At 43.3% G+C, this 15,540-nt stretch overlaps 1 protein-coding gene across 1 annotated transcript; it reads left to right on the top strand.

Moving 5' to 3' along the window:
* The first annotated feature begins 696 nt into the window (after nucleotides 1-696).
* NEK2 (NIMA related kinase 2) lies at nucleotides 697-8,027 on the top strand. Its single transcript, XM_041477054.1, has 9 exons — nucleotides 697-865; nucleotides 1,030-1,247; nucleotides 2,280-2,517; nucleotides 3,189-3,271; nucleotides 3,523-3,649; nucleotides 4,404-4,623; nucleotides 5,471-5,525; nucleotides 5,608-5,678; nucleotides 7,555-8,027. Exons 1-9 carry the CDS (start codon nucleotides 770-772, stop codon nucleotides 7,776-7,778), a joined length of 1,332 nt encoding a protein of 443 aa, XP_041332988.1. The 5' UTR covers nucleotides 697-769; the 3' UTR covers nucleotides 7,779-8,027.
* Nucleotides 8,028-15,540: the final 7,513 nt, after the last annotated feature.

Raw genomic sequence — 15,540 nt, forward strand, 5'->3', positions numbered from 1 at the left:
GCTTTGCCAGGCTGGTGCTGTGACCACTTCTCTAGGGAGCCTGTTGCAGTGGCCAGTTGGAACCCTCTGGGTGAGGAACCTTCTTCTAATACCCAACCCAAGCCTGCCCTGACACAGCTTCAGGCCATTCCCCGGGTCCTGTCACTGGGCACCACAGAGCAGAGATCAGCGCCTGCCCCTCCTCTTCCCCTCACCAAGAAGCTGTAGACTGCAATAAATCCAGCCTAGATTTACAACATTTTAAACAGATTAGGGTTTTTTTAACATTTCTGAATAGTGAAATTATCTATCATTATCTATCCAACAGATGTAAGCATTTTAGGAAAGGTGATGATTTGCTGTTATTTTTAATGGAAAAAAACCCGACCCTTCCTGAGGAGCTATGAATATGTACTTATTGATACCTGCAGGCCCGGTGATTTGTCTAATCAGGAAGAATGGAAGGAAAAGAAAGGAAAGGGAAGAGAAATGGAAAAAGGAAAAGTCGAGGAAGCAGCCGGCAAAGCAGCCAAGTGCGTCTCCCTCAGCCGCGGGGCGGGGCGAGGGGCGGTCCGGCCCCGCCCCGGTCTCGCCATGGGCACAGGCCCCGCCCCCGGTGGTAACGGCCGTACCCGCCGGGCCTCGCGGGCGCTGTTTACGGCGGCGCAGCCAATGGGCGGGCGGAGCGCACGGGCGGCGCGGCCAATAGGCGGGCGGGGCGGTGCGTTTGAACGGCGCGGCGCGAGTGCAGGGGCCCGCGCGGCCCGGCGCGGTCCGTGCGCTCCCCGCCATGCCCGGCCGCCCCGACGACTACGAGGTGCTGCTCACCATCGGCGCCGGCTCCTACGGGAAGTGCCGCAAGGTGCGCCGCAAGGCCGACGGCAAGGTGAGGAGGAGGCGGTAAGCGGTGGGGGCAGCGCGGCTTTGCTGCTGCCGTGCGCCCCTGCCCGGTGCTGGCGGCTCTCCGCGACACGCGAGCGAGCGGCTGTGGCAGCCGCGCGGCCCTGGTCGCTGTCCCGGTCACTCCCCAGGGTGTTTCTGCCTCCGCAGATCTTGGTATGGAAGGAGCTGGACTATGGCGCGATGACGGAGTCGGAGAAGCAGATGCTCGTGTCGGAGGTGAACTTGCTGAGGGAGCTGCGGCACCCGAACATCGTGCGCTACTACGATCGCATCATCGACAGGAGCAGCACCACGCTGTACATCGTCATGGAGTACTGCGATGGGGGAGACCTGGCCAGCCTGATCGCCAAGTGCGCGAAAGAAAGGCACGTGGAGTGTTTGGAATGTCTTGCACGGGTCTTGGGCAGTCCAGAGAGAAGGGAAACTTACTTTGTAACCTCTGAGCAGTTTCGGGTTTAACCCTTTGGACCCAACAACTCTTCTCAAGTGTGAAAGTTACAATAGCGATGGGAACTGTGCCATTGACTGCATCACCGGATTGGATGTTGGTGCTGAAGTAGTAGGAAACCCAGAGCTCTCCTGTGAGGCAGAAGCTGTTGGGGGCTTTCTGGCTATGGATGGGATTAAGAACATAAACGAGGAGGTTACAGCTCTTTTTGACAGGCATCGTGGTCTTCCCCATGAGTAAAACTCCTGGGACCCTGGGATTTATGAAAACGCCGAAGTGTGTGGAAGGGAGGAGTGATTTTGAACGCAGTGTGAAAAGCTGTTTTATCTGCCTTTATGTAAAGCTTGGAGAAACATCAAGTTCATAAGTCTTCACCTTGGTCTAATCTTAGACTTGGCATCCTACTTAAGTATAGTGTCAGTTTTCACATTCTTAGGTCAAACAAGGATATGACACCACCTCTTACTTTGTGAGGATAGTCTAAAACAGTTCTGCAGCTGCCTGCCAGCATCAGTGCTTTCATTTAAGGAGTTTTGTATTAAAAAATCAGCCCTGATTTGGCTGTTATTGTATGTTGCTCATTATTAGCAAGTGACAACATATTGTTATCTTAAGTGATCAAAGGGACAGATCTCATCACAAAAGCATCAAATTGATATTTGTAAGCAGTGAAAATGCTATGTGTTTGTTAGATGGTATGGGGGAGGAAGGAAATACTGCAGGGATTCTGCAGTGAAAGCCTCAATGTCATCTAACATATTTGCAGTGATTTTTTTTTTTAAAAAGTCAATTTTAAATGTAGGATATGTAGATGCCTGTTGCTGACAGTGCTTATTTGAGTGGTGTTTTATAATAGTACTATTAAAAAGTTATGGAATTAAAACTGGCAGTGACTAAACAAACTGATGAGTGTTCAGAAAATCAATTAAACAATGTGTTCATTTTTCAGGCATTTCTTGGATGAAAGCTTTGTTCTCAGAGTGTTGACTCAGCTAACGTTGGCCTTGAAGGAGTGTCACAGACGGAGTGATGGTGCAGTCACTGTGCACCGTGACCTGAAACCAGCAAATGTCTTTCTAGATGGCAAACAGAATGTGAAGCTTGGAGACTTTGGACTGGCTAGGATATTGCACCATGACACCAGCTTTGCCACGACTTTTGTTGGCACTCCATACTACATGTCTCCAGTAAGACCTCCCTTCTATACATTATCTTCCCTTTTGCCCCTCCAAGGTGTGCTGTGTTGGTCTCAGAGTCCATGAATGTTTGGGAGCTTTTAGTGAAGCCTTATTGGTCTTAAATGCAGGTGGCTTTTTTCATAAAGTATGTGTGTTCTGGAGACAAGGTTATTTTGCAGTTATTTTCATCTCCTTTCTCCCCCACACAATCAATTTCCTTTTGATAACAGTTGCTCTTCGCTGTATAAGTTTTGTTATATTCTTGGGACACTAGAGATGTTGGAGTATATTGTTCCTGAAAAGGAACAGGGAAGTTAGAGAGCTTTTATGCTTCATACTGTTGAGGTCAAGAGCTTATTAAATTACCTCCTAATGGTAGGATTTTGAGTTGTAGTGGAAATGAGCAGGAATTACTTATTTCCCTGATACAGAGCACTTTATATGGGAAAGATTAATGTTGGCTGAAATAGAGTTGCATCGATTCAAGATTGTTGCAACACTTCAGTCTTCTGCAGCGTAGTACTGCCACAAATAGTTAAAATCCTTCTAGGAAGACTAGATATATTAATTAAGATGGAATATTAGAAGTTACTCCCGTTTATTTCAGGTTTGAATAATAGCTGATTATCCTGCAATAGTGGAACTATGTTAATAAACCTAAGATTATTCTCTTTCTTTAGGAACAAATGAACTACATGTCATACAATGAGAAATCTGACATCTGGTCCCTAGGATGTATTGTGTATGAATTATGTGCTCTCTCGTAAGTATGGCAGTGTGATAACAAATGTGGAAACATAACTGCTAATGTAGATGTGATTATATTTTATATAGATGAAAGCATAATGTTTCAGAGACTAGTCCTAGATTTTTATTTCTCTATTGGTCTTGACATTAGATAGTCAAAACAAACCTTGACTGCAGTTTTTTTTTCATAGTCTGATACTTTTTTTTTTCCCTGAAAATAGTCCTGTAAAACTAGAGAAAGAATCCAAGAAAAATTTTCTCCTTCAGGCCTCCATTTACAGCTTTCAACCAAAAGGAGCTGGCAGAAAAGATAAGAGAAGGGAGGGTCAGGCGAATACCATATCGTTACTCAGATGAGCTGAATGACCTTCTCAAGCAGATGCTGAATGTAAAGGTAAGAAGCAATTACTAATTTTCCACCTATAATTTGAACTAGTACTGAAATACTAGTTTCTTCTCAATTATGAAACAAACCTACCTGAAGTAGTGGTTGTTATCATCTTGTCACTGGCAGTGTCCCTCATAGAGAAAGGAGGGAGGAGTTTGCTCTGAGTCCATCAAACAAAGGCAGCAGCTCAAGTGTCATGCCAGGGTCACAGGATGCCAAAAGGTGGCCTCAGTATTGGCTTACATGGGATTTCCCCATTGCGTGCTTATTGAGGTCTTGTAACTTCAGGGCTAAAATGGTTCCAGTGTATTTAGGAGCTGGAAGGGGCTGTTTTTTCTTCATTTTGGGGTTTGCTTTATATGGCTAATGTTTAGTTTGTTTCCTCACAGCTGGTGTGGGGGAGTTGAGAAGAACATGGCAGGGGCAACAAAGCTGTAACAAGCACCCAAGCCTTCACAGAGTGTTAGCTGAGGCATCTGCTGACAGCTTCCTCTGCGTGCTCACCCACCCGCTTCTGACTCTGCAGGGAGAGGGTCCTGGGCTGGGAGATAGTCTTGCAGCTCTGAATCTGAAGGCTGCTAACAGCCTTCTCCCTTAGCTTTTGAAGCACATCCTGCTGTGCTTCAGCTTCCTAATTCAGGAATCTCTCCTTCACTTTGCAGCCCCTCAGCTGGTCTTGCTTGGAAATCTCTGGCCTCAATGTTTCTTCTTACAGCTGGAACCTGTTGGTAATGCCTTTCTACTTCCTAATTTCCTTTAGGATTACTGCCGACCTTCTGTTGAAGATATTCTGCGGCACCCCTTGATAGAAGATGTGGTGACAGAAGAACAAAAACAGATTTCTGATAGAAGAGCCTTGAGATCATGGGAGCCAGAAAGGCTGCAGTTCTCAGATGTTGTAGCGAGTGAGCTGAAACGAAAGGAGCAACAATTACAGGAGCGAGAGCAAGCCATTAAAGAGAGAGAACAACGTCTGGAGCGTATGCTATTCCATTTTGGGAGGGGAGTGGCAATGGGATTCTGATTCAGTTGGAGGAAGAAAAAGTATAGACAATTTTCACAACCCCCATTTTAATTTACTAGGATACTGTAGTCCTGCATTCACCACTAGAATTGTGTCTAAAGACCAGACCAAGAATGCTCAGGGCTTACTTCACTATACTAGCTTCTTTTTTAAGTTACTAAGATAGAACTGGAAGTTTAGATATGGAAATCTGATTTGTGAAGATTATTAAACATAAGTGGCAGTTAGGAAAGTGTATAGAAACATAGGGTCTGCACTGTGCAGTGTAGGTTGCTTTTTCACCTACTGTGTAAGTAAACATTGCCTATTCTAACATGTAACCTAAGGTGAGCCTCATGCTGGAAAAAAAAATCTTTGAGTAAACTGTCAACTGCTTCTATAAAAGCTGCTCCCCACACGTAGCTTACCTGTGAATCTATAGATGGCTGGTCCTCAGGTGTTGTAAGCAGGGTGTTAAATCATAGCTGAATTATAATATCTGATATATAAATATTTAAACCTGGTGTCATGTGTGCCATGAGTTAATGTACAGAATAGAAAGTTGCTATCGCTTCGTTGTTGCAGACACGTCAGTTTGGGACAGAAACGTGCCTGGCATTTCAGAGTACTTGTCAGTGCTTTATTAGTGCATTGATAAAGGTGTATACACAGCAGTTACCCTTTGTTTAGAGCCATAGAATCAGAAGTGTGGGTGCACCTGACTGGCTATCACTGCTGTCTTTCCCTGTAAGAGAAGCCCACCATGCACAGTCACTCTAACGTTTACATGTTCACGCTGCATACTACCATATTTCTGCTTCCAGAGAGAGAACGGGAGCTCTGTGTTCGGGAGAGACTGGCAGAGGACAAACTTGCTAGGTATCTTACTAACCTGTAAGAGTCTATATTAGAAGCTCTACAGTCTTGCAACAAAAAGCTTAATCTTCTCTTCCCAAACCAGAGCTGAAAGCCTGCTGAAGAGGTGCAGTCTCCAGAAGCAGCAGCAGGAGGTAACGTGCGCGGAAGGTCCAGGTATGCAAATACTCAAGAAGGCACTTGCACGGGTCGATGTAGTCTGGTGTGACCAGAAGAAAGTCTCTGGTGCTCAGCGTGCTCGGCACAGTCCCCTTGGGGCAAGGCAAAGCCCAGTTATGGCTGCAAGGTTGAGAAGCGACTTGATTTTCTGCTTTGCAAAAAGACTTAATGAGTGATGCTCAACCATAAGCCTGAGTTAGCACTGTTTGCACTGCAGTTTTGTGCTGTCTGGGAAATCAGGTTCTTGTGGTGAGCTAAGGGAAGTGCCTCCTTGTAACCCAAACCTTTCTCAGAGTTGCACTTATTTTATGTATGGATGTCTTTTAACAGACCTTTGATTTAGTTAATTTAAATAAAATTGCACATGTCTAATAAATTCAGTTTTCATTAAATGTCCAAAAGCTTCAACATGGGATATATTATTTGTTGCAAGGGACCCAGCTGTGACTGGTGGGTGCATCATATAAACTGTGAAGAATACACACTGCTATTATAGAATGGCAAATATGAGTTTTTCTATGTACTAAAACACTTCCTGACTACCTCTAGTCTAATCCGTTTTATAGTAGTATTTTATACTCACTTTGCCCTTGGTTGTTCATTCTTTGCTATCATAAGTGTATCATCTGTTAATTACTCCCATCTTTTATTGAAAATAATATTCAAGTATTTAAATGCCTTTTTAAATAGTGGTAGGGATAGTGAAGGGCTGGGTCAGAAGTAGTACTCTAGAACAAAGACAGTAACATGCAGTAACACTCCCTTCATTTAGTTTTGGTCTGATAAAGCAAGATAAGCATGTCACTGCCTCCGAAGCAAATAAAACTGAAGTAGCTTTTTTTTTCTTTCAAGAAGTGCCTATCAGAGCAGAAAAGGACACAAGTAAAATGCCCCTAGAAAGTGAGTGCTCCTTGAGCTGTATCTAACATTTCTGTCAACTTTGAGAATTCCTCCGGTCTCTCAACATCTTGTCTGCCATCGACACATTAAAGAATTTGAGAACAAACTTGCTTTTGGCTTTCTGATGTTGCATCTAAAACTGGATGACTGAAGGCAAATGAGCTTCAGCTCTTACTTCTGTTCTCTTCTGCATTTCCCATCCCTTTACATGATATTTTGACCTTACCAGGCATATTAGTTTTTGAGGATAGGCAAAACCTGCTTGCGTGGTTAATACCTTGAGCTCGATAAGGCAGCAAAGTGAACATAGCTATCACAAAACTGAGCAAATTTTGCAATATCTGTAGAGCATGTGATTTGCTGCTCTTCCATTTCATTCCATGGTGCTCTTGTGACACTGTTTCTAAAATTATGCCTATTCTCATACAAATGGACCAAGTGTTTCTCCAATAGTGGTACTAAGGTTGCTTGCTTGTGTTTATACAAGCCTAATTTCAGAGCCTAATTTGTACCCCAGTGACTTAATACAAGGATAGAGTTGGAACAATGTGGGTAAAGCACAAAGACTACTGGACAGGTTGAATCTGCCCCTGCTGTGAAGAAAAGACAAGTTTTTTTCAGTAGCTGAAAATTCATTCTGCATTTTCTTTTTGAACTGGCTTATGTTACTGTTTATTTAATTTCTGTCCTTCAGAAGAAACATGTCTTCTTTTCTTAATCCACTAATCTTTCCTTAGGTATTGGGAGGTGCACCCTGAAAACTACTATGGCATATATCCTTTTACCATGGTCATTTAAAAGGCTTGGTTTTGATTTTCTTTTTCCTCAAAAAATAGAATATAATTGTTGCTATTAATGGAGATGCATTTAATTAGATCACTTAAAGCCATAGGTAGATGACAAAATGGGCACCAGGGTTAAAAGCAATAAATGCTGGAAGATGCACTAATGCAGTACTTTTTGATTTCTTAAGATAACGCACTCCTGCTTCCCTTTTCTACAACAAAGAAGAACTCACATTCTGATGGAATTGAAGAGAAAGCTGTACCTCATAATATGGAAAACTATTTCCTTTCCAAAGGGAAAACCTCTGATCTCAAAAGGCGTCTCTATGCTGCAAATCTACGGGCTCAAGCACTGGCTGAACTGGAAAAAAACTATCAACTAAAGAGCAGACAAATCTTGGGCATGCGTTGAAACTGCAACAGATGTATTTATCTTTGAAAAGAAGATTAAATGTATAGGCAGATACTTGTGCCTCCCTCTCTTAAGCTAGAACCTACTGAAAAATTATTTTAACAGTTGTACAAATTCTTCATTTATGACAGGTAGTTTATGATAAACGCATAAGATACTATATGATGAAAAGAGGTACTTTTGATACCAAATAAAACAAACTGAATTAATTGTATTATTAAAGAAAAATATTTTGGTCCTCCTGTTTACCACACTTCACTCTTCTGAAAATATAAAGAATGAATATATATGTGATGTTTAAAAATCTGATGTGAAAAATGTACAGAAATTCACAGCCTGTAGGTTAAAATGCCGTATATAATGCACAGTAGTTGACAAAGGAAGTGTTGATATTCTATATCAACATATTCCATATCTGATTTCTGTGGGAAAACAGTGCCTTCTTTTCTGCACTTGTAAATATTTTTTAACTAAAAGAGCACAAAGATTTTATGCATCTCTTCCAACTAAGTAAGTGCTCTGTCGAAGCAGGTTACTTTTAATGTTATGTTTTGACTAATGTGTGGGATGGGTCAGAATAACATAACTTCTGAGTTTATTTTCCTTTCTGCCTGAACAGCTGAATGCCTTCTCCATCCTGTGTCAGGGCAGGGCATTTGAAATAACACCTTCTTTGCCTTGCCTTGAAACTGTGTTATAAACTGATACCCTGAGATTGCTGTCCAGGATGGGACACCATCCAGCACCTGGATTTTGTGGGGGGCAGTTGTATTTTAAATAGTAAATCCTTATTTTCTTGAAGCTTAGGAAGTATCTCCATCTTACCCTTAACAATTCTCTGCTGGTGTAGGAGTTGATAACTTTAAGGTGATGTAAGTTTCATGCACTCGACTCATGAATTTTAAAATATCCTTTGAAATTGTCTGGCATATATTTTATATAAAGATTTTTTTCTCCCTGGATTGAAATGCCATCAAACATACCTTCTTAGAAAGCCACTTGTTTTCAAAACATTTATTTCCTTATTGGGCTATGAATGTTCCTGAGGAGGTATTTTAGATGTTTTTTATTTCATAAGAGAGAATCTTCTTTGAAACATCAATCTAATTTGACATACTAGATAATCTTAAGGGTCTCTTCGAACCCAAATTGTTCTATGATTTGCAGATAAAGAAGTACTTGTGTAACCCAACAACAGATCTGCTCTAGCAGATTCTTAACAACCCAGCAGAACTTAACATTTGCTTAGAGTGGTTGCTGTTTTCACCACAACCTTTGCTTAAAATAATTAAACATGACTGTTTTGTTTACTGATCTAAAACTACCAACATTTTGTCGGTCATTCCCTAGCCGTAGGTGTAGGAATGTGCCATGTGGATCAGTGCAGCTTTCCTCTGCATTCTTTCATATTTCTGAAGCTTCTCACATGTATGTGGAGGGTAAATCCCTGCTTTGTCATCATGTTTGCACACTCGGGTTTTTCTTTTCTGTGCCTGAATCACTGCAATGCAGTTCTGGCCTTCGTGTGGATCTTTATGGCTTAACCCATGCAACATTAAAGGGTAAGATACAGTGGTGTCGGTACAATTGGAAAAAATACAAAGGATTTAAGAATGTTTTGTCTATAAAATCCAGGTATCGGTGAAAGGAGGACAACCAAGCAACCAAGAAAATTAATACTGATTAATGAAAGACCATATTCATAGAGTCATAGAATGGTGTGGGTTGGAAGGGACCTTGCAGATCATCTGGTTCCCACTACACTGCCATGGACAAGGGCACTTCACTAGACCAGGTTGTTCAGGACTCCATCCAGCCTGGCCTTGAACACTGCCAGGGACCATCCAAGAAACATCCATGACTTCTCTGGGCAATCTGTTCCAGTGCCTCACCACCCCCACAGCAAAGAATTTCTTCCTAGAATCTAGTCTAAACCTACTCTCGGTTAAAAGCCATTCCCCCCTGTCTTGTCACAACATGCCCTTGTAAGCAGACTGTCATCTTTCTTGTAGACTTTGTCCAGGTATGGGAAGGCCACAGTTAGGTCTCCCCAAAGCCTTCTCGAGGCTGAACAATCTCAATTCTCTTAACCTTTCCTCATAGGGGTGATGCTCCATCCCTCTAACCATCTTGTGAAAGGGCTGGCATTTACAAATGCTTTGTTTTTAAAACGACCAAGGTAAGAAAATGGCTTTAGAGTATTTTTTTTTTTTTTTTTTTTTTTTCCTCTTGGAACATACATTTCTGTATTTAAAAGTAAAATTATTTGAGAGAGCACTGTCTGTGGCTTTCCTCTTCCTTTAATTCTCTAGTTACCTCAAGATGGCACTGTTGCCTTGTCATTTTTAAGAACTTCCTCTATTATCTATTAATCCAAAATCTAATACCTTATTTACATTTATTTTTACCTGTTTTGTTCTAAGCACGTTGCTGCAAGATGCTGACTTCTTTGGCTACGGATGCTTTAGTACTTGCTGGAGTAATTAATTATAATTATCTCCGATTTGCCATTTTGCATCTTTCATGCATGCATTATAAAAATAGCTGAATCAAAGTCCTGGTTAACAACTACACTGTTATGAATCTGAAAAGCTACAGGGTGTGCAAACTGTATCAATCACAATGCAGTAATAAATGAGAACAACTTAGGTTACAACTGTAGCATTAAGCTGTTTAACTGTGTTACTTACAGCTTCTTGAAGTGTTATCGCCCTAATATGATAAATGCAGTATTTCTTGAAGTTTTTGAAATAAGAACTTCCTACCAGTACATGTCAAACATAGTAAAAGGCATCCTGGAGATGGTCTTCGTTCTCTCTCAGGATTTTTGCTTTGGAATACTGAAATTCACTTTTCCTACAAGGGAGCAATTGTTTTTCCAATAGAACGTGTGTAGCATTGAAATCACACTCAGGATGCAATTTTCAAACATATTCAGGAAATAGAACATTCACAAATAGAACATCTATGGAAATGGTGACTACTTATGGAGTGCTTCCAAAACATTGCCATCATGCTGATGGATATACTAATGTCTTAGGGAAGTGTGTACACATGGATATGGTACAGCTCAAGCCTTACAAGATGATAATAATGGTGTACACTGTGGAATGTTGTGAGAAAAATTAATTACTGTTTAATACAGATGTCAGGAAATTTACTAATATGATTAGTTGTGAGCACCTCTGAAATTGCAGAAGTTTGATAGGCATAGGAACATCAAAGACAGCCAGGAGGGGAGGTTGCATCATCTTTGAAAAATACAGTCCAGTCTCCTGATTTTCAACTTTTCAGTTATGCCCCATCTCCTCTGCAGCCAGTTGAACAGTGCTTAAACAGTGTGAAAGTGCTGGCCAGCTGGGCAGTTAAGAAAGTTAATGAAAATCAGACATAAATATAGAGGACCATCAAGCTTCTTCGTAAAAGTGGGAGATGCCACTTCTGGGTCCCTGTGGCAAATGTGGCCCCTGCACCCCAGAAGGTTCTTCTCTACAGTGGTAAATCTGCATCTCTCCAGCTGTGACAGACCTTTGGCTGTTGCTCATCACCCATTTCAACAAAGGGATGTGGAAAATATGTGGGGGGACCACGATGCCATCAGTGGAGCTGATGCTGTGCCAGAGATCCAGTACCCCCTACACAGGATGTTAAGAGAGTCTAGGTGTAGTAGCATATAAAACACCCAGCTTTAGTGGTTATTGCTTAGGGTTGATGGTTTGGCCTTCAGTATTTGCCACAAACTGCCAGGAGCTTATGGCTTACAGGGTATCCCTGTGGTCCAGGGCCATGATTTATTGATCCCTGTGCTCTCACACCTCCTGCTTTTTTTTTTTTTTTTTTTTTTTTTTTTTTTTTTTTGTTTAAGATTCATAGCCTATGTTTAGTGTTTTGTGGTTTACTAGAGTAAATTATAAACTTCTGAAAGATACAATTAGATTTGTAATCGTCTTTCTTCATTGTACAGGGTTTATCTCTCTGTGGTCTGTGTTGATTGATACTGGGACTCCTCTTAGTTTAGCTAATGAAGTCCACAGAATGGATCAGACATGGGTGAAGGAAGGGGTGGATGGGTGGGGTGGTGTCAGGTGTAAAACCAGGGCAGGCATTTCTCTTCATGAGGAGCTCCTGGGGATAGAAAGGAGAGACAAGAAGAGACTTCCCTATCTCCCACAATCCCTTTATTCCTTTAGTATCCATTTTCCAATCAATACACACTATAGCTTATTTGACCACCTTCATGCCAGGGGGCACAAAGCACTCCAAACTGAACCTTGCTAGACTCCAGCTCTGCCTGGCCATTTTGTAGGGGCCTACAGGTGGAAGGTGAACAATTTTGTCAGGGGTTGAGCTGAAATGGCGTTTTGCCACTTGTGATTTCCTCTCAGCTTTCACAGGGGGTGAGACCTCTGTCCCTGCAACCCACTTACTTTTCACATTCACACATGGCCTGGGTGGCAGTTCAGGGTCACTGAAGTGACTGCTGCAGTTTGAAACAGGGGCTGTTGTTTCATTCTTTGGGTTGCCTAACCCCCTCCTAAAAGCTGGTGAGCAAGGACACAAAGAGATTGCCTTGGAGGAAGGGGACCAAAAGCATAGAGTTTAATTTTGATCCTGAATTAAGTGTTTTGTCCGCATAAAAAGTCTTTTCTCCTAACACCCTTCCTTGTGGTGTGTTTTTGTTTTATTAGTAGGTTTATTGTTTGATTTGTAATTTTGTAGTTTCCTTATGTTGCCTTTTTGTCCCTGATCTTTTATTAGAGCTTTCATCATTCCTTTTTTTATCAAATGCCAGTCTTTCTCCGAGCCTGCCTTCTTTCAAAAAACTTCCCTGCCAGTTTTGTATTTCTCCAAACTCTATTAGTTCACTGAAACTGTTCTCCTCCCTTGGGATTCTTTATTGGTTTATACATTGTATTTCCCGCCTTGTTTTTTACTCCCAATTCTCCTGATTTGTTGAAGATTGTATCCTCCCCTTGGGCTCTGCCCCTGTATATAAATTACTGTCCGCCCCCAGTTTGGGGTCCCGGGACGAAGAAGAGGGGAAGTTTTACCATCAAATAAAGTTACCCCGGGATCCGTATGCTGCTCTGTGTTTTATACTGGACCGACACTGGTAGCTGGGATTCAACGGGGCTCAAGGGGGGATCTTCCATCACCTTTCCTGTCATCAGCTAGCCGGGAGGAGCAGCATCCTTCAAACTCACAGGCTGAGTTTTGATGTTTTGATGTGGTGAGGTGCTGGCACTCTGGGGACAGGGGCAGAAGACAGAAACTGCTGGTCAGGGGGAGAGAACTGTCCACTCTCTCCCACTGTCCTTAGTGCTCAGGCCACACTGGGGCTGCTCAGAGCTGCACCCAAGCATCCTAATCGGTTCTACATTTTAGAGAAGAGCAAGATGGAGGGATATGTGCCACCTTCTCCAGAGATGCAAGAGTGGGATGCTTGTGTGCCACCTTGCACCCTCCCAACACTGTTATTTGCTCTGTGCCATGAAGCCAGATACCCACCCTGAGACTCCTGTGGTGTGAAGAACAGCCAGCCCTGGATGATGCCCTCATTGCTGTGACAGCAAGGTCCCCACAGACCATGTCATAGAGCAGGATGTCCAGGGACTGGATCAGCCCCAAATGGCCATGGCAGCAGTGGAAGCAGATCTACTCTGGAGGGCTGTACTTTGGCATTCCTGCAGGTCATCAAGTGTATGCTGCTCTCTCTCAGACCCTCCTTTGTTTAGACATCCCTGAGGATGTGAGGGCTGCACTGGGCACAAGGCACACCCACTGCCTTCTCACCAGCACCTGACTCTTGTTTACAAACTCCGGGTTGTGAAAGAAAGCTTGTGGTGCTGGAAGAGGACAGCTGAGTAGGGAAAACCCTGAGCAGGGAAAACCCTCCCCTTACCCCCTACACCTGTGTTGGCCAAGAAGAATATCACAGGCCAAAGATGAAAAAAAGGAGTAGAACAGCCCAAATCCTTCTGCGACTGAAAACAAAAACGGAATCCGGCTCCTCCAGGACATCCCAAAAGTCTTGAGTGCACTCTGGATGTTCCATCGCAAGCACAAAGCCCTCGGGGAGCTCGAACCTGCCCAGGAGCCTCACGACGGCCGCGGAAGTCACAGAAGGACACCGTGAGGAGCAGCACCGGTTCCAGGGGATGGGGGGGACCGCGATGCCATCAGCGGGGCTGATGCTGCCCCTGGGGTCCGGATCCATCCCCCACCCTCCAAAGGGGATGCCCCCGGTGTCCCCCTGCCCGGCCCCGCCAGTGCTCGGCATTCCCCGGACCCGGATGCTCCCGGTGACCCCACACCGTCCCGGGGGGAGCCCGGCGGAGCCGAGAGCGCGGCGGAAGCCCAGCAGCGGGGAGGGCCCGGCAGGGATTGGGAGAGGAGAGGAGAGGAGAGGAAGAGGAAGAGGAAGAGGAAGAGGAAGAGGAAGAGGAAGAGGAAGAGGGAGAGGGAGAGGGAGAGGGGAGGAGGCAGAAAACCGCTCGGGAGAGTCACTGCTCCTGCCGATGAAGCTGCAGATGCTCTATTGGTCACTTGCTTTTCTAAAAACATCTTGGTTTTTTCTGTTAATATTCTGTTTATATTCCACTTTCCTGGAAGTGAAGTAGCACTTGCTGCCGAGGTCAGTTCTAAGCTCAGCATTAGTGCCGTGATTTGCAGCGTTTGCACGTGGCCTGCCATATTTGCATTGCCTCAGTTGCATGCAAGACTCACTGTTAGGGAAATTTATTCTAAAGCCTTTCTGCAGGTTCTGCTCCTGCATCTCTTACGGAGCTGTTTCTCCACATCTTCAGTTTGGGAAAACTCACAACTTTCTCAAAAAAAAAAACCCAAAACCTCCCAACCAAAAACCCCCAAACCAACCAACCAACCAACCAAAACCAACCCAAACCTAAACCAAAAAACCCAATCAACAAAAAAGGAGCCACCTCCCTCCCCCCTCAAACCCCTCACCTTTAGAAAGTGGGATTGAAGAAATTACTATGCTGCAGTGAAGTGCTTTGAGACCTGTACATACCAAATAATGCTATTTAATTCCTCCTAGTTTGTAGTGGATAAGATGCCCTGTATGTAAAAAACTGGTACAAAGTTGGAGAAAAACTGTACATGTTTTGCATGGATTTATTATTGTTATTATTATAAAAACATGTACTACCAAATATGCTGCCAGCTTCAGTCCTAATTCAGTATCCCACAGTATCGGGCTGTGAATTAATATTTTTTAGTGATCTTACAGTGGAATCACCAATTGTTCTCTTAAAGAAAATCAGAAGCATCGACAAGGAAAGCATTGAATAACAATGACAGAGGACAGTTTTCAGTATATGGAAACATAGAATTGTCTCCTACTCTCCTTGTTAGTAACCAAACACAGAACAATGGTCTTCCCCCATTTACAGGCTCATTCTCTCTCCCTGGTGGCTCAGTCTGGAATAGGAGCTGCTCACTTCTTTAATGCCAGGAGGACTCCTTCCAGTGCTGTAAATCCTCCTGTGCAGTGCCAGCTCCAGCAGTGCTGAGGAATGGGACATAAGCCCAGCCTCATAGCTCATGTCCCCGGCAGCATTCACACCCACGAAGTGGGGTCCCTTCCTGTCCTTGGCAAGTAATAAGTAATAATAACTGCATGAAATAAGAATGAACATAACATATAATGCATAATATTATACTTCATGTATAAATATATAACATTTACATGCAAATATTAAAACACAAAATATAATCTATAATAGACACATGTATACAATGT

Source organism: Pyrgilauda ruficollis, unplaced genomic scaffold (genome assembly GCF_017590135.1).
Source record: "Pyrgilauda ruficollis isolate IOZ18807 unplaced genomic scaffold, ASM1759013v1 scaffold4, whole genome shotgun sequence".
Taxonomy (NCBI): Eukaryota; Metazoa; Chordata; class Aves; order Passeriformes; family Passeridae; genus Pyrgilauda; species Pyrgilauda ruficollis.

Excerpts from the sequence above, each read along its gene's own strand:
- NEK2 (XM_041477054.1), top strand. The coding sequence starts at position 770 with ATGCCCGGCCGCCCCGACGACTACGAGGTGCTGCTCACCATCGGCGCC. Across the intron at positions 5,526-5,607 it reads GCAGAGGACAAACTTGCTAG|AGCTGAAAGCCTGCTGAAGA; the intron begins GTATCTTACTAA and ends TTCCCAAACCAG. Across the intron at positions 5,679-7,554 it reads AACGTGCGCGGAAGGTCCAG|ATAACGCACTCCTGCTTCCC; the intron begins GTATGCAAATAC and ends TGATTTCTTAAG.